The 23,505-nt window shown below is 35.0% G+C and overlaps 1 protein-coding gene and 1 non-coding gene across 2 annotated transcripts in view; one reads left to right on the top strand and one right to left on the bottom strand.

Annotated features, from left to right (window-relative positions):
• The first annotated feature begins 2,742 nt into the window (after positions 1-2,742).
• Positions 2,743-23,505, top strand: part of LOC102540055 (dachshund homolog 2) — a 393,218-nt gene continuing 372,455 nt past the window's right edge. The window contains exon 1 of the mRNA XM_072955849.1: positions 2,743-2,777. Coding sequence (XP_072811950.1) covers positions 2,752-2,777 — 26 coding nt within the window. The 5' untranslated portion in view covers positions 2,743-2,751. The remainder of the gene's footprint in view (positions 2,778-23,505) is intronic.
• On the bottom strand, positions 7,180-7,253 carry TRNAT-GGU (transfer RNA threonine (anticodon GGU)). The gene has a single exon. It is a non-coding gene; the product is annotated as a tRNA-Thr (tRNA).

Genomic DNA, 23,505 nt, shown 5'->3' on the forward strand with positions numbered 1-23,505 from the left:
TTAAGCATGCACTCTACCACTAAGCTATACCCTCCCCACCAAGTGAGAGTCTGTGGGTTCTTAATTGGACTCTTTACTTTGTTGCTTTTGTCATGTGTTTCATATGCCGTTTCTCTACTAGTAAATGTGATTCTGTTATCTAAGTTTAGGTTTCAAAATTAAGAATTCTATATGACTCTTCTATTAAACTGACCCCAGTCAGAGAAGGGTACTCTGGATAGCAACCATTACCATTAACTTTGTTCCCTTGCATTCACACACTACAAGTTAGAAGAATCAAAGTATGAAAATTCATTTATCAGTGGTACAGGGTTAAAATGATCTTGACAAATTCAAAATATAGCCAGCTCTTCATTTTCTATTCCTTGGGTCTCAGCAGAGCAGAATCACCTTCTAGTCATAGTATGTTGAGGAGAGTCTCTCTATAGTAAGGATAATCAATGTCCTAATGCAGTGCAGCACTGATGATGCTTGGAGCTAGTTAACTGTATAGAGACCCTTACTAATTACCACCATGTATTGTAGGACCTCAATTGATAAAAGCTCTATTAGTGTTGCATTGAGTATAGCATCTGACTCAATGTTGTTAAATACGTGTAACCCCATTTTGTCAGTGTCTTCGTCATAATGTGGTCATATGTATGCTTTACCCACAAAGGTAAGTTTGAGTGAATTTCAGGCACTTTATTCATGGTTTTAATTTCATAGCCAGATTTAGAAATGGGGAGAAGCAGCAAAAAAGGTAACTTTGAGAGACAATGGGATTTGGAAGGGGTATAAAACTTTCTGGGCCAACTCCAGGAAACCCAGATGAGAGCTGTTTCATACTGAGCTGATATTTGTAGCATCATCTGTTTGTTCCATAACATTTTCTAAAATCTGGATCATTTGGAAAAGTATAAGGAAATCGAAAATAAATTAGTTAACATCACAAAAAGAACAAATTCAGAAGCATAAAATTCATGTTTTATTTTGAATATAAAAAATAAAATATATGTAATTAGTTTATAGTTCCTAAGGTGCCAGAGTTTTACCTAGTGTTGGACAGTATTGTAAAATAGATTCTCACATTTGACAAGGCAAATGAGAAATTTTCAAAAGTCAAAGTAGGCTCCTAATTTTCTTAGAAATTTAAAAATCCTTAACATAAGGACAATTAAATCATGGGCGTTTATATATTCATTGGATAATTCTAACAAGAATGTTTCAGTATTCAGTAATTTTAAAATCTAAGTTTAAAGAATCTACGAATCTCAGGCTATAGAAGATTTATATTATTTTTAATGTAGTATAATTATGTATTTATGGTGACAGCCAAAAGTGTTCTGTTGAGTTCAGAAAGTTTTATGAGTTAAAAAGGGGGATCTCGGTAAAAGGAAAAAAATCCTCGAATTTAGTGATAGGCAGCCCATTGGATTAAAGAAGTATACATTATCATTGCCTTGGTATGTATGAGTATACTGTAAGAAAATGTCATTTGAAAGCAGAGTGGGTGAGTGAACTATAAAGCAAAATCAAATAGTTCTGACAATCAAGTGACAGAACATAAGAGTAGGTAAAAAAAATGCTTACCTTCCTTCACTCCCACTTACTTTCCCCAGAAACCCCAGATACATGTTTGCATTAGCGATTTATTTAAAAATATTTCTATAGACCTTTAAGCAGGAAGGCAGTTACCTTTCAAAAACAAACAAACCAAAATAAAACAGGAGTCTTTTAAGAAAAATGCTCTTAGAAGAAGAGATTATGAAGAGGTGATGAACTTACGTATATCGTGTATATTTGTAGTGGGCATTAAGGGGAGATTCCTATTTCTGTACTACTTAAAGGTAAGGCTCAAAAGAGCCAAATTACTGTCCTTATAATTTTATTATAGTATGTCATTTTAAATTTTGTTGTTCTTCATTAAAGGGTTTATGAACACCAGGAAATACTATACTTCTGGAAAGAATAGTTGGTTTGTTAACTAAGTTAATTATGTGGATTTTTTTACTGATCTCTTTTATATGTGTTTAACTTATTTTGTGCGGATGTGTGTATGAATGTGTATGTGTGTATGTGCATGTGTCTGAGTGTGTGTGTGTGTGTGCATGTGTAACCCTTTTGGGGAAGATGGAAGATAGTTCAGTATTGCTTCAGAGATAAGTATATAGTGAGCTGTGTGATTAATGGCTCCATGTTTAGGAAATTAAGACATAACATTGATTTTGGCTTATTTTCATTGTTCTGTTGGCCAAATAAAAAATGAGAAAAAAAAACAGAAGGGAATTTTTTTTTCCCTACAAGGTATTGGAATACCCAATGGGATGGGAAGGAAGGCTCTTGAGAGAAAGGGAAAAAAGCACAATATTGCTGAATCTTTTTTTGGAATTGTTACGACCCGAGGCCATTTTCTTCAACAGAAATCTATAACCATACTTCCTTGCCTTCATATATAGAAAAGCCCTAAACTACATGACATTTCACATTATTCTTTACTCAGTGGGGATTAGACCAGAAATGTAATGACGTTATTCATATATTTAAAATACTATCTAATAGCAATTTAGGCTTTCTTACCTTCTTTGTGCTCTTCCCTGCTGGTGTTTCATTGTGTGTAACCTATCTAAAATTTCTGCGGAATTTAAGAAGATTTTTTTGTGAAATATAATAAAGCCTTGATTAATTGGACGCTAACTAACCAGAACTCTCAATTAACCAGTTTTATTTATTTATTTTTTGCTACACTCTCCTTTTAGAAGGAAGAGGCAAATGACAAGAAAACAAGCTGTTAACAGGTATTTATGTATTTATTTTTTAAAAATCAACTTCCTGGGAATGTCCTGGAGCCTGTACAGATTCAGCCCAACTTCAATAATTTTGTTCCCTGTACTGTACTTACTCAGGTAGGAAAGTAGAGCCATTTAAAAATTTCTGCAGCGAATATCGAATCTTGCTTAATCCTTAGTTAATAATAAGAAACCTGAAATCCAAATAGCTAATTAGAATTTGTCTATCCATTTAAGGGCTCTAGTTAATTGGGGTCTTCAAAGTTTCACCGTTGCCAGTTAGTGATCATTCATATCTGTTAACTGGGAGTGGCTCCTGGGACCGTGTAGTGGGGAGATGCCTTCCAGCCACAGGGAGCAACTCCTTCCCTGGGAACTAAAGCAGAAGCTAGAGAAGGGCTGCAAAGTTGATGGGGGTTGAGTAAAGGTCACTGACATAAAAATCATGACACCTGTGTAAAATAATGGGCGAGTAATTCACCTGCCCCATGGTTCTGAAATGCTTAGGAAGGTACATTCACTTTTGCAGGGCAGCGCAGGCTATTAAGTGTGCTACAGCAATGATGGAAAAAAAATTCAGGCTTCCTAATTTTCTAGAATCTTTTTAAGCATGAGGCACGGATGTATATTGTAGGCATGCTACTAGTTTTGAAATCTCTGAAATTCTTTCCCTCTAAAAATACATTTTTGCAATATTTGGAACTCTAAGAAGATCTATGCTTGAAACGTCCTAAAATGTCTATGACAATTTCAGTGAAATTGCAATCAGAGACACCACATTGCTCCAGGCTTCATACCTTTTAGGTTGTGATGGGAGAAAAGGATGGGCAGTAACTCAGAGAGGCAAGAGAAAAGGAGGGCAACCCATGATACTAAAGTACGTTTTGATATTGCCTGGCAGTAGTGCCCCCTCTTCTCTCCCACACACCCTTCTCAGGTTAAATCACCATTTGGTGGCTTTTCCCCCTTCCTTCAGGGCTTCCTATGATGCGTGTTTTATCCATATTTTTCTACAAGAAAAATGTCAGAGGGTTGTTGGAGAGATGGGGCCCACATCATGCGATTTATCTTGAGTTTTCACCCTAGAAGATGAAAATCACCATGGTGGTGCTTCTACTATCTGGGCCATTTTCTATACTAAATGTTACTCTCATATATCATGCACACTAAATAATACCCAAGTGACCTGAAGCAGTGGATGTGCCTCCTTAAGTGCCAAACTTTTTTGAAACTGTGACTTCAATGCTGGGGGAGACTAGAACCCACCAGATTTCATTAATGAATAATTTTAACTGAAAAGCTTTAAATGGATTGAGTTTTGAATTGAGGTTTGGGATATTGAAAGTAAGTGTTTTTGATTTTATAGAATGCAATTGAATTCAGGCATTGAAACTGACTTTCATTGTCTTTGAGTAAAATGATATGCAAATTAATGTCAAATTATTCTTTTAATTTAGCAGAACAGTAGTTTACAACTGTATAGATTTATTTCTAGAGTTATTGGAACACACATGTACATCTGTATGTAATGCATTTTTGCATTTAATGTCATCTGAGAAAAACTGTGAAATATTTTTGAAAGTATATGTACTGATTCACTTACATAAACTGCAGAGAAAGAGGACAGTTGCAATCTCTAATGCCTCCTGAGGCAAGGGTGGCAACATAAGTGAAAAACCATAAGCAACAGGGAGTGGTGGGGACCGTGGTGACCTAGAGAGTGTATTTTCTTTCCAAAGGTGGCAGCTACTACTCAGCTCAGCTGATTGCTACCAGGTGGGAATGCAGGCCCAGTGTCTTTAAAACCCAACCGTTTGAGAGAAGCTGGGAATCCAGATTTTTATATGAAATTCTCTAATTCTTAAATATTGGTAACTAACTCAATAAAAAACCAAAAAAGCAACACTATGCAGGGAAAGCAAAACCCATCTGTGGTCTGGATCTAGCCCACGGGCTATCAATTTGCAACCTTTGCTTTAAAGTATAAGCTACATACTATAATTCAAAAATAAAAATCACAGTATGTTAGAAATTCACCCAAAGATCTTGATGACGGAAAATTCATGTAAAGTAAATAAATAATAACTAGAGTGCTGGTGACGAATTCTCCTGGTACTCAGAATGGTGGTTATGCAATTCATGATTTTTCCTTCCTACATGGAAATAAGATTGTTTTCCTTTAATGTGGTTTGAAAACTGAGGTAAAATTATGATTATTTTTGTTTTCATATATATCAGAGCAATGTAGAGTGAAAGATAATTTCTACTATGTCCAAAAGAGAACATTTAAGTATAGATCCTGTCATATAATGTAATTAAAGCTACGATTTAAAGCCCAACTTATGGTGCTTTAATAGGAAGAAAGGCATGTATATAGCATGTGTTGTTTTATTTTAAATTGACTTGCCTTTAAACAAATTCCCGATTTTATCTAGTGAAATTCCTTTGTTTTTACAAATGTTTAAAATAAGAAATAAAAGAAATCTTAGTAGTTAACACAACAAAACTTCATTTGAACTTTTGATAGGCATTGGCAAAGATAAAACAAAAGCTGGTCATTTGAGATTTTATTAAGAAGTAACTGTTTGACTGATCTGAGCCTTTGCTTGTTTGTCTGTCCTGCCCTGGACCTTAGCACATAATCCCACTGTGCTACAACGCTTTTGACATCTGTATGCCCCTTTCATCACTGGCAATCCAAAAGAATATTTGTCTAAAAAGGAAACAATTAAATTCCAATCTCTCTAAGAAAAAAAAAGAAAAACACCCCACTGCTAAACCTGCTTTAATGACCCCTGTGCTCTGTACCATAAATCCTTAGGCAGGATGGTCAGTTAACATTGTCATTTCTGATGAGAACTTATCAGAGGACTTTTAAAAAAGAGAAAAGTGAAAAAGAGAAAGAAAAGACTACAAAATCTTAAATTGTAAATTAACTAAAAAACTCCACCCCTCATTTGTTGACATATTCTAGTTGCAGGTTTAACACAGACACATAAGAATGATGAGAAATTGTTGGACAACTAGTCAACACATATGGACAATGTACAAAATATCTGGTTACTTAAATAAAATTTGGGTGGACAGTGCTGCCCTTTCTAGATCACCAGATAGTTCTGACCACAAGTAATCTGTTGTGTGAGAGGGATGAACTCTGTTTAAATGTTCTAATTAACTAAAGCTATTTCCTAGAAATTCTAACAGTTGGGGATTCTTAGTTGGTTGGTCCTCAAAGATAGAGAATATAAGAAGTAAGTGGCCATTTGATGCATTCGGACAATGTAGACATATAAATAAGGTTACTCAGGTTAAATTTTGATGAACTACTTTTTTTTTTTGCCAGAACATAACAATATCTAACATTTTTCACACACAACACCCCAGGTGATTTTCCATGTATTAGTTCATTTAATCATCATAGCAACCCTAAAAGGCAGGTGCTGTTATTGGAATCCTTGTTTTACAGATGCTGACACTGAGATACAGAGAAGGCTCAGTGATTTATCTAAGGCCATACAGCCTACAAATGCCAGAGCCAGCATTTGAATTAAGGCAGTTTGATTTCAGAGCTCATATACTTTGGATCAATGTATTTTATAATCTGATAACTGGAATCAGACTTATTACCAAAATACCTCATTTCATTATATATATATATATATATATACACACACACACACACACTGTTTTATGACTTACTGAAAATAGCATTTCTCTTTGGAAATTAATTTTTTTAACATCATTTTGATTGTTAGGTTAGCAACATTAATTATAAAATAGTTCAAATAGAAAGAGCAGAAAATAATGAGAGACACCTGTGGACCAATAATCAGGTCTACATTTTGCCACATTTGATTCAGAGCTCAATTAAAAAAAAATGACAGATACAGATGTATATCTAAAGCATTCATGTTACAACTAGCACTAATCTCCTTTCTACTTCACCCTTCATTAGAGGTAACCACTATTTTAAAATTGGTGTGTTATCATTGCTGTGTGTTTTTTTAAAAAATTATATGTGTATTTATATACAAACAATATGCAGCATTGATTTTTGTGTTTTCAAAATGTACCTAAATGGTTTAATATTATACTAACTTTTTTTCAGTTTTTTTTGGGGGGGTGCTGTGGGAGGTAATTAGGTTTATTTATTTATTTTTAGAGGATATATTATCCTTTTGTAATTGCTGTTTTCACATTGTATTTTTGAGATTTATCTATGTTGATACATGTAGATCTAGTTCATTCATTTTTTTAAATTGTCCACTGTACTACTGCATTGTATCAGTGTACCAAAATTTGATTATATTTTTTACTGTATTGATGGACATCTAGGTTGTTTCCAATTTTTTTTTAATATTTATTTTTTGTGGAGGGGTAGCTAAGTTCATTTGTTTATTTTTATTTTTAGAGGAGGTACTGGGGATTGAACTCAGGACCTCGTGCATACCAAGCATGTGCTCTACCACTTGAGCTATACCCTCCACCCTTTTCCAATTTTTGTTATTAAAAACAGTACTGTAATGGACATCATGTTTTCTTGTGCCCATGTAGGAGAAGTTCCCTAGTGTATAAACCAGAAGTGAAATTGTTGACTTGTGGGCTATGCACATCTTCAACTTTAATAGTTACTGTCAAATTGTTCTCTAAAGCTGTTCTGACTTACACTCCCACTAGCATTATCCAAGAGATTCTATTTCCCCACATTTTTCCCAATGTAGTAGATATTTTTAACAAAAAATTTCCTTTGAAGAAAAAAATAATTCTTTTTATTGACTCTCTTTCATGATTATACACACATTGATGAAACATTAATTCTGATCACTTAGTGCACATAACAATATTTACTGACACTGTCGTCAATTTTCATTTAAAAATATATATAGTTCAGGTAAGCAGAAGAATACTATTTAAAATGTATATTTTCTAGGTTACAAAGCACTTTCCCATCAAAATCTCACTTGATGAGATAGTGTGGTATATCAGGAAAAGCTCTGGGAAAAAAAAGGAGTCAGAAGTCCATGGATTGCAAATAACTCTATAGCTTGAGACCTCAGTTGCTGCATCTGGAAAATGATGATGTTGGACCAAGCAATATCTTACAGACATACTCTAAACTTTGATCTATGTTACGTATCTCCCCTTTTCCTTGAAGCTATAATTTACTTATTGTACATAAAATATAAAGACAGAATTGAATTTTATCCATTTGGAAAAACTGTTGTAACACCCCCTGGCTTAGTTAAGATTATGAGTTTATTCTTTTTCTCTTTGTGTTTCTCTTAATTCAAGGACAGTTGGGGGTGGGAGGTGGGATAGAGCATCGCAGCATTATAAGGACTAGACAGTGGCAACACGCCATCTTGAATTCATCTTCAATGTTTCCCACTCCGAAGCATCACATTACAGATGCTGGAATACAATGAAAGTCCAACCAGTATTTGTTATGGCTTTGTGTTTCTTTTCAAGCTCTTTTTATGTACGCTTCAGATTCAGAGATGAGAATATTCAAGATTTTCAGCTCATTTAAGATTTGACTCCAAGACTGATTTTATGCTGCTGCGTATAGCTACTTAAAGTAGAAAGAGGACTCAGGTGGACTGTTCTGTATATTCTGAATTTCTTTTTGGATAAGCAGGGGCAAGTCTTGTGTTTGGAGAGACTTTTCATTAGAGAGATCTAAATCTTTACCCAGAGGCTTAACAAAGAGCTTTCAGGGTTTCTTAGATACTATGTATTCTGGAAAGAACACTCAGAAACCTGCCTGCTAACGTTGTAAGAGATTATATAAGGGAGAGAGGTGAAACTGATTTTATTTAAACCCCCAGAATTGCAAATATATCACACAAACATGCTCACATGCACTCACACATTCACACACACACAAGTATATCCTATCTTTAACATGAGATACCTATTATTTTCAATGACTTTTAAAAGGAAAACTGTTTATCTGTGAGGACTTTGAACATAGTTATGTTTTTAGTGACCTTTCTACTTACGGAACGTAGCAATTCTGGCAGACAAATTCTAAATCAGTTAATCTCTTATGATAAAGACATTTTTCAGGGCCTCTCTTTTTATAAGTAGTCCTGGGAAAAAAAATTTTGACTATAGTATCCCTAGGAAGTGAATTGACCTCCTACAGAGTTTCAACATCAGGTATCACAAGAAAATTGTGGTTCACACTTTGCTCAGATGATCTCCAGACTAATACAATTCATATGTATATCCCTCATCATGCATATGTGACAGGAAGTTTACAGAATCCCAAATAAATTGCTTTTGAGTGTTTTTACCCACTTTGGCCTATTTGTGAACTGATTGTGGCGCCCACGTTTAAGAATTTCCACTGCTGTCTTTGCATTTATAATTGCCACCCTGTTTTACAGTTTAAGCAAACTCTGAAAACCATTATTTTAATTACTATGTTACTCCCACTAGTTTAGTGAAGAGGAAACTGTGCCAAGATCATCTACTTTATTTTTGCCCCCCTATACCTATCCTTTGTGGAGATTTAACCAGGTTATCTAACTCTTTCAATAGGCACTACGTAAATCACCTAAAACGCAAGATATTCCAAAGCCTTTCAGATAGTGTCTCTGTAGGCCAGAGCATTTTCAAGACAGCACTTCTTAGACATAATTGCAAAGTGGCAGAGAAGACTATTGGGAAATCACAACTCTACTTTTTTAAAGAATAAAAGTCATGATTCTGAGTATTTATGAAAAAAAACGAGAAAGGAAATATAAGCAGTGTCTTGCCTTTTCATCTGCATTTCTAAAAAAGTATTATTTGCATTTGAGATGTTAATGGATCTTTATTTACAAAACCGTTTGTAGTTGTTGTAGTTCTCTGTGTTACTCCTTATTGAGTCTGGACGCTTCTGTCAGCCTGAATGAAGCCTTGGCAAACAGCATTTATCTTTTATCCACAAAACATCAAAATCATGGACACTTTTGTCTTTACCACTGTCTCCCAGAATACCCAGGTGGTTTGCAATGGATGGCACCCAGATAATAACACTATGATATTAGTATAAAAAAGAATCCTTTTTGCTCTTATTGAAAACCCAGTGTGAACCTTGAGCAAGTCATTTACATGATGTTTCCTTGGGATTACCTACATTCTTGTCCACTCTGACCTTGTAATTTTGCTCACAGTTGGAAATGTAATGCAGAGTGACTAAGATAATGTTGTTTACACAGACTTTAAGTGGAGTGACATTATAGTCAAGCAAGTGTCACATCACCCAAAGTGAAGGAAGACTTAATTACCATAATCCCGTGAATACTAAAATTTCTTGGCCATGTGTAGCATAATAATGCAATGTTCTGCATGTTACATTTAATAATGTGAAGGGGCAATACATTAGATTTCAGGCTGTGTGTTTCTTTAATATAAGGGAAAGGAAAGTGGAGTTACAGAGGGAAAATGGACTTTTGTAGTAGGGTACTTGTCTGAAGGTTCAGGTGAAGTCTGTCCTTTCTTTTAAACTTGGAAGAGTTGCCTAGTGATATGAAAATGAAGGGGCTTCTAAAATATCCATAAATCTAGACATCAGTGAGTAGGGTGACAGACCATGAATTTCTCCAGAGGGTGCAGGGTAGATTTAACTAAATGACTGAGACAGGATAAAGAGGAAAGGCTGATAACCACCTATTATTGTGCAATGGGGGAACATATCATTAATTTACAAAGAGAGTGGTGACATTTTCTAAAATTGTATAGCCCTTTTCTTGAAAGTTTGTCAGTGTAACTAATTAGTTGCTAAAACGGAGTTGATTCTAAGACCCAGTATGAATGCATTTGAAAAGGCAGCGCATTGTCCCTAAATTGGTAGGGTTTGTAATACATCTTGATGAATGCTACAAAATAATGTTAAGAAATGGGACTATTATGCCAAAATGGCCGTTCTTTGGTTTGTAGTCCTTGAAGGAATTATGTTCCATGGCAACATGCTCAACAGTCCTGCAGATAGATGTGAAGTGCCTTAAAGACGTGTCCTGCTTTCTGGTTTTGATAACAGTGAGCTTTCAATACAAAGAATACACTTGCTCACAGGGTTCTCTTCCTCCCAGCATATTAGGACTCCAAAGATCTGCTGTTACTTTGGATTATTATTGGAATTTTTGTTTTTAACTACTTATAATGTTCAAAAGGGGCAGTATAAAATGATTCAGCCATAAAATATAAAAAAAATGGTTTAAAGTAAATCCAGTAGAAAACTGGGATGTAAAAATTGTATGTAGCTTGATCAATAGATTCATGTAAGTGATATATTATTCATAATTCATGGTACAAAGTGAGAGATCATCTGATATACACAGTGTTCCAGCTTTTTAAAAAATATGTAAAAAGATGCTGAAATATAGAAAATATTGAAGAATAGCAGTCCTGCTTTGATTTGTTTCAATTACAAGAGTTTATAGCATTTTGAACTGCTTTATTATTACAACATATTCTTCCTGTAGACAACATTTTTATTTAAATATATACACAAAATTATTCTTTGATTTTTATTTGATGGAAAATCCAATAATTTGGACGTTTTCATTTTAAGTGGCTAATTCTAGCCAAATAGTATATTTCTATAATAAAGACTGTCAAAAGATCTGTATGGTTATGTTGTCTTAAAATGAATTAGCTTAAATAACAAAATAGCAATTTTATATTCTTTATGCTGTAAGAGCTTTACAAATACCCATTAAATCACATATTGATGTCTCTAACATATTAAGCATAAAAAAGTTAGTGGGTTTTATTTTTTAATCATGATTTATTTTTGGCAATAAGGACCCACTGTATTCAACATTACATGAAGGAATTTGGGATATCTTTTTGAGGCAGCCTATTTAAAAATGGTATATACAAATTTTACTTTTTGGTTGCATTCAAAACAAATCGTGCTTTCCTTAATTCATATTTGTCCAGCCCTCCCTCTTCAAAAATCACTACTTGTGATTTGGAGGGCTGAGTTAGATTCCAGTTCCTGTAGAGATAAAGCAGTTTTTAATAAATTTGGGCTTGGCACAAAGATGGTTTGAGGCAGTGATTTTTTTTCTTTTAATGAAGATTTGTTTTAGACCAGTTTTAGATTTACAGAAAAATTGCAAAGGTAGTACAGAGACTTCCCGTGCACCCTGTACCCAATTTCCTTATTGTTAATACCTTATTTTTACTGTTAATATTTTATCATTAATGAATCAGTTGTTACAATGAATGAACCAATATTGATACACTACTGTTAACTAAAGTTCATAGTTTATTCAGACTTCCTCAATTTTTCCCTAAGCTCCTTTTTCCATTCCAGAATGTAGGTTACATTTAGTCATCTTGTCTCCTTAGATTCCTCTTGGCTTATGACAGTTTCTCAGATTTTCCTTGTCTGGATGACCTTAACAATTTTGACGAGTACAGGTTAGGTATTTGTAGAATGCCCCTCAATTGGAGTTTGGTGTTTTTCTCATTGTTAGATTAGGGTTTGTCGAGGAGGAGCACAGAGGTAATGTACCATTTTCAACACATCATATCAAAGGTACATGTCGTTATGACTCATTATCATTGAGGTTGACTTGATCACCTGGCCCACGTAGTGTTTGTCAGGTTTCTCCATTGTAAAGATCCTTTTTTCCTTTTCCCTGTCTATACTGCCCTCTTTGGAAGTTTTGGGAAGGAAGTCACTATGTGCAGCCCACAGTTAAGAAGGAGTAGGGAGTTACTTATGCATCATATTTTTTTTTAGTGAAGTCTAGTTATTTACAGTGTTGTGTCAGTTTCTGGTATACAGCATAGTGATTCAGTTATACATATATACATATTCTTTTTCATTATAGGTTATTACAAGTTAATGAATATAAGGGCGAAGTATCTACAGAAATTATTTGGAATTCTTCTCCATGGGAGATTTTTCTTTTCTTAATATTTATTCATCCATTTATTTCAGTATGAAGTCATAGGTATTGAATTTATAATTTGGATTATAATCTAATGCTATCTTATTTGTTTTATTGCTTACATTTCCCAGCTTTGGCCATTAGGTGTGCTTTCAGTGTGCTGCTGTATACCTTTTCCATGGCCCCATCACTGTAGATTTCTTTCTGAGGAGTTCTTTACTTTTTAGCACTACAAGATGCTCCCAGCTCATTTTGTATATTTCATTGCTTTAGTCCCAGTATCAGCCATTAGGGCAAGCCTTGGTTAGGGGAAGATTTGATTTTCTCAATCCTGAGCAAGTGTTGGAGGTGGCTAAGAAAAAGGGTCAGGGGAGCTCTCTCAGTTCCATTTTCTTGTTGGTACCTTAAATTTTCCCTCATCCTGATCATACACATAGGCCTTATTTTCTCACCACAAGTATCTGCTCTTTTCTTTCATAGTATCTAGTGAGACAAGAATAAAAAAGAACTCATAGTCTTCTACAGTCACATGCATTCATGGTCATGCATAGATTTAGAGATGTACTGTGCAACGCTCACATACATGTCCCTTCTGCTACATGCCCCCACCCTGCATCCAGTACACTAGTGCATCATCAGTTCCTGAGTCACCGTGGATTCATTTTTTTTCCTCAAGAGAGGGTTTGTGGCCAAGTTTTGGAAATATGGGATTAAATAAAAATAAACTAGTTTGTTTTATTCTTTTTTATGGCTGAATAGTGTGTGTTTGTGTGTGTGTGTGTGTGCATGTGTATATAAAATCACATCTTCTTTATCCAGTCATCTGTCAGTGGACATTTATCTTGCTTCCATGTCTTAGCTATTGTATACAGAGCTGCTGTGAACACTGAGGTGCATATATCTTTTCGAATTAGAGTTCCCTCCGGATATGTGCCCAGGAGTGGGATTGCTGTAGTAACCTGTAATGAAAAAAAATATGAAAAGGAATATATATATGTATATGTATTGTGCTGTACACCAGAAATTGACACAACATTGTAAACTGACTATACTTCAATAAAAAATGAATTAAGTAAATAAACTAGTTTATCACAGGTCTTCTCAGAGCTTATAATTTGTTAATTTGCTCCATGAATCTATAAGATATAATATAACCAATTTCTCAGTCTTTTTTGATTAAAAGAACCTTTTTATTTAGAGAACTAGTATTCCATGAAACACACTTCTGGAAATACTACTATAGTGGTAAGAGTCCGGAGTTTGTAGTCAGAAATCTTGTGTTTAATCCTCTGATCACCAGCAAGTTACTTACCATCTCTAAGTCTATTTTCCTTATCCACTAAGTGGACCTACAGATGTCGCTCACAAGGTGGTTGTGAAGAGCAAAAATGTGGATAAGTGTGCAAGGATATTTGGAAATGCTCAAGTGTTTTGAAAATTTCATAATCACTGTGGGAGTAGGGACCATGCCTTTGCTTTGTTGACCACTGTTATCTCCAGGATCTGGCCTATTTTCCTGACATTTAGTCTTTAATATTCAAAAAAATATTTACTGAGCAATTGCATTATATTGCAATTACGTACATTCTTTTCTGTTTCTCCCCTCATGCTATCTGGCAGTTTATGACATTTTATACAGTGTGTTTGAAATTCAGAGTTGATGTTTTTAAAAAAAATTGGCAGGCAGGCCCAGTGGCAGTGGCTGTCTGTATGAAAAAAAAACCAAACTTTTGATTCCAGCCTTTGTTTTATGGAGCATGTGCTCCCATCCAGTGACTGGCTGCATTCAGATTAAGTTTTCATTGCTTCCAGCTGACCAGATTTCCTTTGGAAATCAGGGCAGTAGAGCTTTCACTTCGACCCCGTGGTGATGTAAAATTCCTGCTGCACAGTCACTGAGCTGGTGCTGGAAAAAGAGGAGCACCTGTGAGCACAGGCTGTCAGAAGGCCCTCCGAGCCCTCGAGTGTGGCGGCTACAGCTGCTGAGTTGAGAAGCAGGTGGAGGTGCTTTGTCACTCCTTGTGCAACCACAGGAGACCCGCGAAAGGCTTTTTACTTTCTTTGGATGTATAATCTGTGTTGATTAACAGGCATGATGGGGTGGACCTGGGCTGAGGGTAGCAGGGCCAGGCCCTGTTAAGCAATATCTTTTTGTCCAGATAGTGATAGGAACGGGACCTCACCTCATCCATTTTGCCCCATCCTCACAAAATGATGTTTTCTGTATGTATTCTCAGAGGCAAACTTTTGAGGTTCTAACTTTTCTTTTCAGATAATCAACTGGAACATTGTATATTATATTGGATTTTGCGAAATTGTCAGCCTCCCTAGAAATGCTGGGTGATTATTTAGTCTAGGAAGACCCCATTCTGCATTGGAAATTGTAAAAGTATTGAAATTAAATTGTAAAAAATATTTAAATCAAATTCTAGACTCGTTGGTTAGTGAGACCATAGGCAAGATCAGCATAGGGGTCTTTCTTAATATTTAAATCATAATGATACATAGTAGCAAAGATTTGTTCATCATGTAATTCATAAATGCTGGAAAATAAAACTGCTTTGGTTAAAAAAAAACTCTCTATATGAGATCATGGTATCAACATTTTCACAAGTTTTTGTGTGTTAGAAATTCTCCAAAGAGAGTTTTGTAGCATTGCTCTTATTTATACTCCGAAATAGAAATTCTTCCCCACCATGTCTCCTTCCCCATCAAAAGATGAAGTATAGAGTTTAATTTAAGGCTTGTATAAAATATGTATGTGGGTGGAGAAGGGAGGGCTTAATATTAGATTATACAGTAGTACTATGACTGTGTTGTCTGATAGATTTATTATTTTTTCCCTGAATCTACTGCTTTCTTTCAAAAGCTAGATTTCCCATTCAGAGTATCAACTGGTACCTTCACTAAACTTATTCACTGCAGGTTTTAACCAAATTTATTGGTTATTTATTTCCTTGAATAGATTGCGGGACAGGACACTTTCATGTGTGCTATTGAAAATTTTGCAACTTTCTTATGGACAATACAATTATCTTCTTTAAAAAGAGCATTTACAGGAAGGAGTTTTAAGCAAACATTTCACCATTCATCCAGAGATTACATTTCAGAATCTTTCCTTACACTTTGAAAATTCATTGAATTTTGTGAACTTATGGTGGCACAGCTAAATTCCACCACCCCAAAATAATTAGTGAAATTAAGTTGAAAATTTTGTAAACAAGTGAAGTTATTATTCATTCTGTACCACACTACAAATGTGGGAGGACATGTTAAATGATAAATTAGGCATGTATTGGTTTAATCTGAAAACTGAACATGTTAGCAAACGGCTTGAGTTTGTAATTAGTATTTACGGCCATAGGAGAGTGCCTCTTTTAAAACAGTGACAGGAAATTGATCAGTTTAGGTTGTCATAGCAACCAAAAGAGTTCCATTGCTTCTGTTGGATTTAGCCTATTATGCTATATACCCATGTGGAGAAATACGTTTATGAACTATAAAGATAAACTACTCAATAATGCAAAAGAGGTTGGGATGCTGAAATGCCAAACTGACAAAAGTCCGAGTGAATGCTTGAACACGCCGTAACAAGCTTAAGTGTTCTATGGTTGTCATGACATTTCTTTTACAAAGCAAATGATGTCAGGAAAAAAACCTTAAAACTAGATGAAAATGCAAATCCCTTTATGACAGTATGTGGCTGTCACATTTATAATAACAGACAATAATTGATGATTTATGAGGTGACACCATGGCAACCAAGTCTTTCATCACTGGCACCCCTAGGTTACTTTTATATCAGGGGCTTGCGGGTGCCTGTGAAAAGTTTCCAACATGACATACAAGAAAGTCGACTCGTATCTTAATCCATTAGATCTCATTTAACGCGGGGTGGAAGCATCGTAGAGATTTTCAAATCATCTGACAATGTGAAAGCTGGCGATGTCTTTTGTTTTAAAAAAAATCTGTTAAACTAGTGAGCACGTTCAGTAGCTAAAAATGGACAGATTTGTTTCTGTCACTTAACCTTTCAAAGAAAATCTGTAATGCTGCTCTTAAGTTTGACTGCAAGCTGTTAGGTTGTTTAAAGTTACAGTGTCTGATAATATTCTTATATAGGGAGGTGGGGGAAGGAGCTTGGGAGTGCAGTGTGCATTGAACTTGCTTTGACCTCAGAAGAAAGATGATTTTTAAATTTGATTTTAATGTTGAGGTCTTTCTAAAAGTGGAATAAATGTATAACTGGGTATTCTAGAATGACTTTAGTGTGGTTGGTAGGCTGAGGAATAACATGTTAACATTACTTAGAGGGTAATCATCTATCAGTTTTTTTCTGTTGTAGATGATTTAAAATATTGGAAATATAATGAGCCTACTGCCTTAGTTTTATTGTCAATTTATCAAAAATGAAATTATTCGATATTTGGACCTCTAGAGCATTTCCGGGATTTTTTCAGCCACGTATTTCATTGAAGCAAAGGGCTAGATAAGATAATCTTTTTGAGATTCAGTAGAATTGGTCTCTAATTTATAAGGAGTTGTATAAACATAAACAATTGGAGAAATTGAATGTGAATTACTGAAACTATCAGACTTTAAATGACATGAATATAACATCAGCATGCATCTCAAAGTTAGATTTTATACATGAAGTCTAAAAAAAATGCATGTAAGGAATTTTCCAAAACACTACTTCTTATCTAATTTAAACCTTTCTAAGGATAAAAATCCGTGGTACTTATTTCTTTCAGAGGATTAAATAAGCCAATTAAATAAAGTAGGATCTCTGGTATTTATTCATTAATACCTTTTATTTATACATTTCCTACCAGGCTGTGGAACAGATATAAAATCCTTAATTAACTCTGACTATTCTCAGAGTTGGTAATTTTGATGGCAATTAATAGTTAAGAAAATGGGAGGGGGAGGGTATAGCTCGGTGGTAGAGCACATGCTTAACATGCATGAGGTCCTGGTTTCAATCCAGTACCTCTGTTAAAAGAGAAAAAACAACAACAACAAACCATGATCTTGCACAACAAATGCCAGTGAATTGTATGCTTAGAAATTGTTAAAATGGTCAGTTAAAAAAAAGGAGAATGGAGTTTATCATTCAATGTCATAATGATTTACCTCAGGGTATGTAAGAAAAAAAGTTAACTTTGATTCTGAATCTTTTTCTAGATGGTGGAGAAATCACACAAGAGAACATGATTTTTAATTTAAAATAACAGATGGATTTTACTCAGTGGTGTGGAGTATATGTAAGATGTAGAACATATCTCTATTTTCTAGGATTTTATAATTTAGTTGTCTGAGATACTAACTATAAGCATGAATAAACCAGAAAATCAATCCAATTTACTAAATTAAGAAAGTGTAATATTGTATTATATATAGACCACAGACATAAGAATTAAAGCTATTTATGATAAGAGAAAAAGTCTGAAATGGTTTCATACAAGATAGTAAGTCAGGAGGTAAGAGTATTTCAATTCAGACCTTAAAGGAATTTGGGAGATGTGAATTGTCAGAAAAGTGTTTCTCTAGATTTTGAGAGCCCACATGAGCAAAAGCAGAGAGATATAATTATGGCATATGATAGGAATATTGTAGAACTCTGTCCCACTTCCGCCGAAGTGATAGCCCTTGGGAATAATAACAAAACTTCGATATTGAATAGTTATCTGATTTGCTTCTCTGCTTCCATTCTTGACTGGTCTTGAGAATCATTCCATCTTCCACGCTGCTGCACACCACTACTCCCCTTGATCTGAAAGTCCAAATTGCTTAACATGACTTTCAAGGTCTTTATATCAGTGGTTCTCAACCGGAGATGATTTTGCTCCCTCCAGATACTTGGCAATGCTTGGCGACATTTTCGATTGTCACACCAGGCAGGGGGCAGATGCTACTGGCATTTTGTGGGTAGCAGCCAGGAATGCTGCTAAAATCCTGTAACGCACAGAGAAGCTCCCCAAATACAAAGACTTACTTAGCTTAACACGTCAATCCTGCTGAGGTGGAGAAATGAGAAATGCTACCTTATAGGATCTAACCACTTCTTTAATCGCATTTCAAGCGCCTTTCTCCTTTACTATCAATTCAACTCCTTTGATGCCCTTGAACATTGCATTTTCTCTCTCACTTGCAGGTTTTCATGACTGCTCTTCTCTCTGTTTGGAACACACGTCTGTTCTCTTTGCCCCCCCCCCATGTTTCTGCCCTCCATCCTCCTGAAATCTATTTACTCTTCTCTATATGCCTATCAACTAGACTCTGAGTCCAGGAAGCATGTTTTATTCACTTTTGTATCCCCATTGCTCAGCATGTTGTTTGAAACACAATAAATGCTTGTTCAGGAAATACATGGATTGGTAGGGGTTTGGATACTGAGCTAAACAAAGATGGTAAGGATTTGGGTGATCAGCTATAATGGCTGTGCGGATGAACAGGAAGCAGTAAATATGAGAGAGAATGCAAAGGAAGAATTCCCTCAGATTGGCACATGATTTGATGTGGATTGTGATGGAAGAGTCATAGAATCTACAAACCAGGTAGACTGAGGGAAAAGGGGCGAGACGCAGAAAAGGGGGAGTTAAGAAGGAAGCTTAATCTTGAGGAGTCAGATAATGAGAATCTATTTTCATTTATTTAGTGTGACTTAGGGATGCCTATAAGCAGCAGGAAAAATAATTCCATCTGAGTGAACTTACTAGCTCTGTGATCATTTAGCCTCAGTTTCTTTATCTGTAAAATGGGGAAAGTATGAGTACCTACCTAACTGGGTGTTTGTAAGGATTACATGAGTTGATACGTGTAAAGCACTTAGCCCAGTGTTAGACATATAGTTAACACTTAATAAATGTTAGCAATAATAATAATAATAATAATTAATGATTATTAATTCTAATAATAATAATAATTATTATTATTGCTGTGAATGTCCTGTCCTTCTTTGGTCTCTGCTTTTGAAATTAAACCTCTAGTCTATCTACTGCCTTTTCCATGAAGCCTTTTATGATGATTCAAGGGAAAGATTATCACCTTCCTCCTCTAAACTCCTAGATCATTTTAGTTTAGCCACTGTTTTTTTGCATTTCTCACATACTGCTGAGTCCTACATTTGTATATGTATTGTCAGTTTCTTGAGGGTAGGACTGTGACTTACTCATCTTGTCTTGACATATAGAAAGTGCTAAAGAAATATTAGGTTATGATAATTTTGATCATTATTATTATATTTGGGGCATCATAAACAGAGGTGTGATAGTTGACTGAGAATTAATGGTTTCTCCCACTTATATTCAGTATCAATGCTCCTAATATTTTAAAAGAGCATCATTTATGTTTTATGAAATACAACAGAACGCTATTTTAAATTAAGTGCTAAGTAATTTGAGTAATTTAAAATATATTTAATTGATGCTAGTCAAATTTCATTATTATTGGAAAGCATACCTGATTAGAGTATTTTTTTAAAAATTTGATATTTTCAAGCTACAATATAATAGTGAAAGGTCTTTTGTTTATAAGGTGTGAAATAATATTTTCGCTTTTAATGCCAAACTTTTGAAGAAACAGATGTATTAAAAGATCTCATAAAAGATAATGGACTTTTTAAAAAATGAAATAATCAGTATTCACAAATTTCTGAGAATGCACATCCCTTGCGGTTTCCCTTGAGATTTAAGATATAAAAATATCATGTAGGTTAAGTGGTCAGAACTAAATTCAGAAAAATACAGGCCAGGGAGGTCTGGAAAGTTTTGTAGTTACATGATATAATTTAAGAACTTCACCATGAGATGTTCTTTCATGTCTTTTGCACAGAGTTGACTTTGATTCACTGATTCAATAAACTGCTCTGTGCTTAGGGAAGTTTTTTTATATTTGTAATTTATTTATTATACATGGGCACAATTCCTAGTTGGACCAACTTTCTTTTACTGTAGATGTGAGTGCAGCTGCCATTGAATTCAATTGGGACTTCAAGTGCACATCTTAGGGACATACTGTGTAAGCAGGGCTGTATAATAAATGAATGTAACTGAAAGGTTACATGAGCATATTCTGATTTATAATGACCAGTTCTTACATATAACATCAAAGGACTAAGTGAAGCCCCATTTGAAAGGTATAATTTTTAATATGTTACAGCATTTCCTTCTAAGCAATTTCACTCTAATCTTATAAAAAGAGAACCTTTCTAAGTGTTCAGGAGACTTAGTTAAGGTGTACATAATTAATCAAGTTATTTTTGACATTTGGGGTAATTTCTTTGATGTGATTAGTTATTAGGCATATGTACATTTTTTAGATGAAGTTGATAGTTGCTTCCAAGAAGAGAAAAGGTGGAGTTACCCGGATGGTGCATAAATGGGGAAAAATAGCATGAGAAAATATCAATATTTATTGCACCATTCATGAACCTGCATCAACAAGCAGTGACATTTAGCTGGTTAAAAGGGAACTGAAAGAGATAAACTAATGAGGCAATATTCCATAAATGTCTGTCAATATTTGGTTGACTTCCTCTGAATAGGTAAGAGACTCAGGCTAGAAACAGATGTAATTTCATAAACACACAGAACTATTATAGATCAGAAAACATCCTTTATTGAAACTTCTGTTTAAGCAACTTATGTGATATTGAAACATAGGTAAATTCAACTTCTTGAATTATAAAGGGAAGAGTGCCTTCTATTATACTTCCTTTTATTCTCTGCCTCTCCCATTTTTTACAGCCTAAATTGTAAGTCGCTTTCTGCATGTACCCTTCACAATGGGAAGGGAATGACAAAAAAAATATTCCCCCTTCTCTGAACTCTTTTTATACTCTTTGTTGTGCATCACTCATATGTATTCTTTCAGCTTATTAAAAAACATTTACTGAGTACCTATATGTGCCAGGTACTCTCTAGGTACTTGACATATAGTAATAAACAAAGCAGACAGAAAACAAAAATCCCTGCACACCAGGAACTTACATTCTAGATGGTGGAGATAGAAAACAAAGCAGATAAGCTTGTGTAATATATTATACTATACAGTAGTAAGTGCTAAAGAGAAAAATAAAGATGGAAAGGAGGATTTGAAATTTGAGGAAGGGGTGAGTTGAAATTTTGGATAAGGTGACTAAGGAAGCCCTTACTGGGTGACTTTTGAGGAAGGATCTGAAGGATGGGAGGGAACCAGCCATGTGGATATCTAGGGGAAGAAGCCTTGAGGCTCAGGGGACAGTCAGCACAAAGGTCCTCATGCAGGTGCTTTGAGTGACTTCTTCAAAGAACAGCAAGAAGGGTAGTGTGGCTGGAGCGGAGTGACTGAGGGAACCATTGGTGGCAGATGAGACGGAAGAGGTGTCAAGGGGTCAGAACATGTCGAGTCTTGCTTGTTCTTTTAAGTAAATGAGAAGCCATTGGAGGGTTCTGAAAAGGGGAATGACATGGCTGTTACTTAAGCTTTAACAGAATTATTCTGGGGCCCTATCTCATCTGCTAGGATATTTCAACCAAGGATTATAACAGGAATATTCACAGAGTCAGAGAACCATCTGGGTGTCTCAGATCTTCAAGGTTTTAGAAAGAATGACCTGTGCATCAGTAGATGACTCTAAACAGAGGCCGAATTGATGAATATTTTGATAACGTGGGATTCAAAGCTGAGTGTCTTATGGAAAGAGTGAAAGCAATCTGGAGCAATTATGAGGAGCAAGGAAGACATCTAGTTTACCTCAGATCCAACAGTGTGAGGGCTGTGGGAGAGTAAGCAGCCCATAGTGGAGCAGGCTCATATGTTTTCACCATGTAATAATGCCTTCAACTGTGGTCTATGTAGGTCTTATACACTAAACTAGACTCCAAGTCCTCCCTATAAGTAAGATGAAATAAGACTGTGGAATGCACAGCTCTCTCCAGTTTATATATATATATATACTTACCTCACAGTATTTGTAAGCTCCTGGGGACCAAGGCAAGGTCTATGTTCAGGAAGTTCCTTGTATAGGGAAAAAAATTTCACAATTAGTCACCATTTAAAATGACAGATCTAATAACATTGGTTTGTTCTTCAGAGAACAAGTTTGCTTTAAATAAAAGTATTAGTAGTATAGATGGGAGAAATTGAGAAAATACAGTCATTCCATTATGACAGAAGGAAGTCATAAGCACACAGAGACCTCTGAGAAAGCGATTCTTTCCCCCAATGCACTAAATGATGTAATGAAAATAATCAAAAATATTATACTTAACACTGTGTTAATAACCTATGAAGATAAGACAAGACTTAGTTGGTAAAAAAAAGAGTACTAAAAAAAGAGTACTTTTGCTGGGAGTTATTCAAGCAATTAAAAATAAATGTCAAAATGTTTTCGGCTACTCATGGCAATGTAAGTCTGAAACAAGTTCAAATAATAAGATGTGTTATGTGTAGTGTTTATTGCTTCTTAAATGAAAATTCTTTATCCAAAGAACAAATTGAGTTTTTGTAGCAAGGGAAAATAATAGGAAGAAAAGATGTTCACAGGACTCTTATTACTAAAAGCAACACTAAAATATGGTATTGACAGTATTGTAAATTTAATTAAGAAGTCTGTTAGAGGTGTTGCTAATGAAACTGGTTTAGTTTTAGTTTATGATGACCCAATTTAAGGTTCATTGTTTATGGTAGTTCAATCATGCCAAGATATGTACAGAATATATGAGAGATTGACTAATCCTTATAATAAGCTTTGAGTCAAATACTAGGAAAAATATATTCCAGATTTTCACTCATGTTCAAACATCAGAAACAGATCTACATCCCTATTTTCAAAGTTTCTGTGAAGAACAGTGTGC

The sequence above is a fragment of the Vicugna pacos genome, chromosome X, assembly GCF_048564905.1.
Source record: "Vicugna pacos chromosome X, VicPac4, whole genome shotgun sequence".
NCBI lineage: Eukaryota > Metazoa > Chordata > Mammalia > Artiodactyla > Camelidae > Vicugna > Vicugna pacos.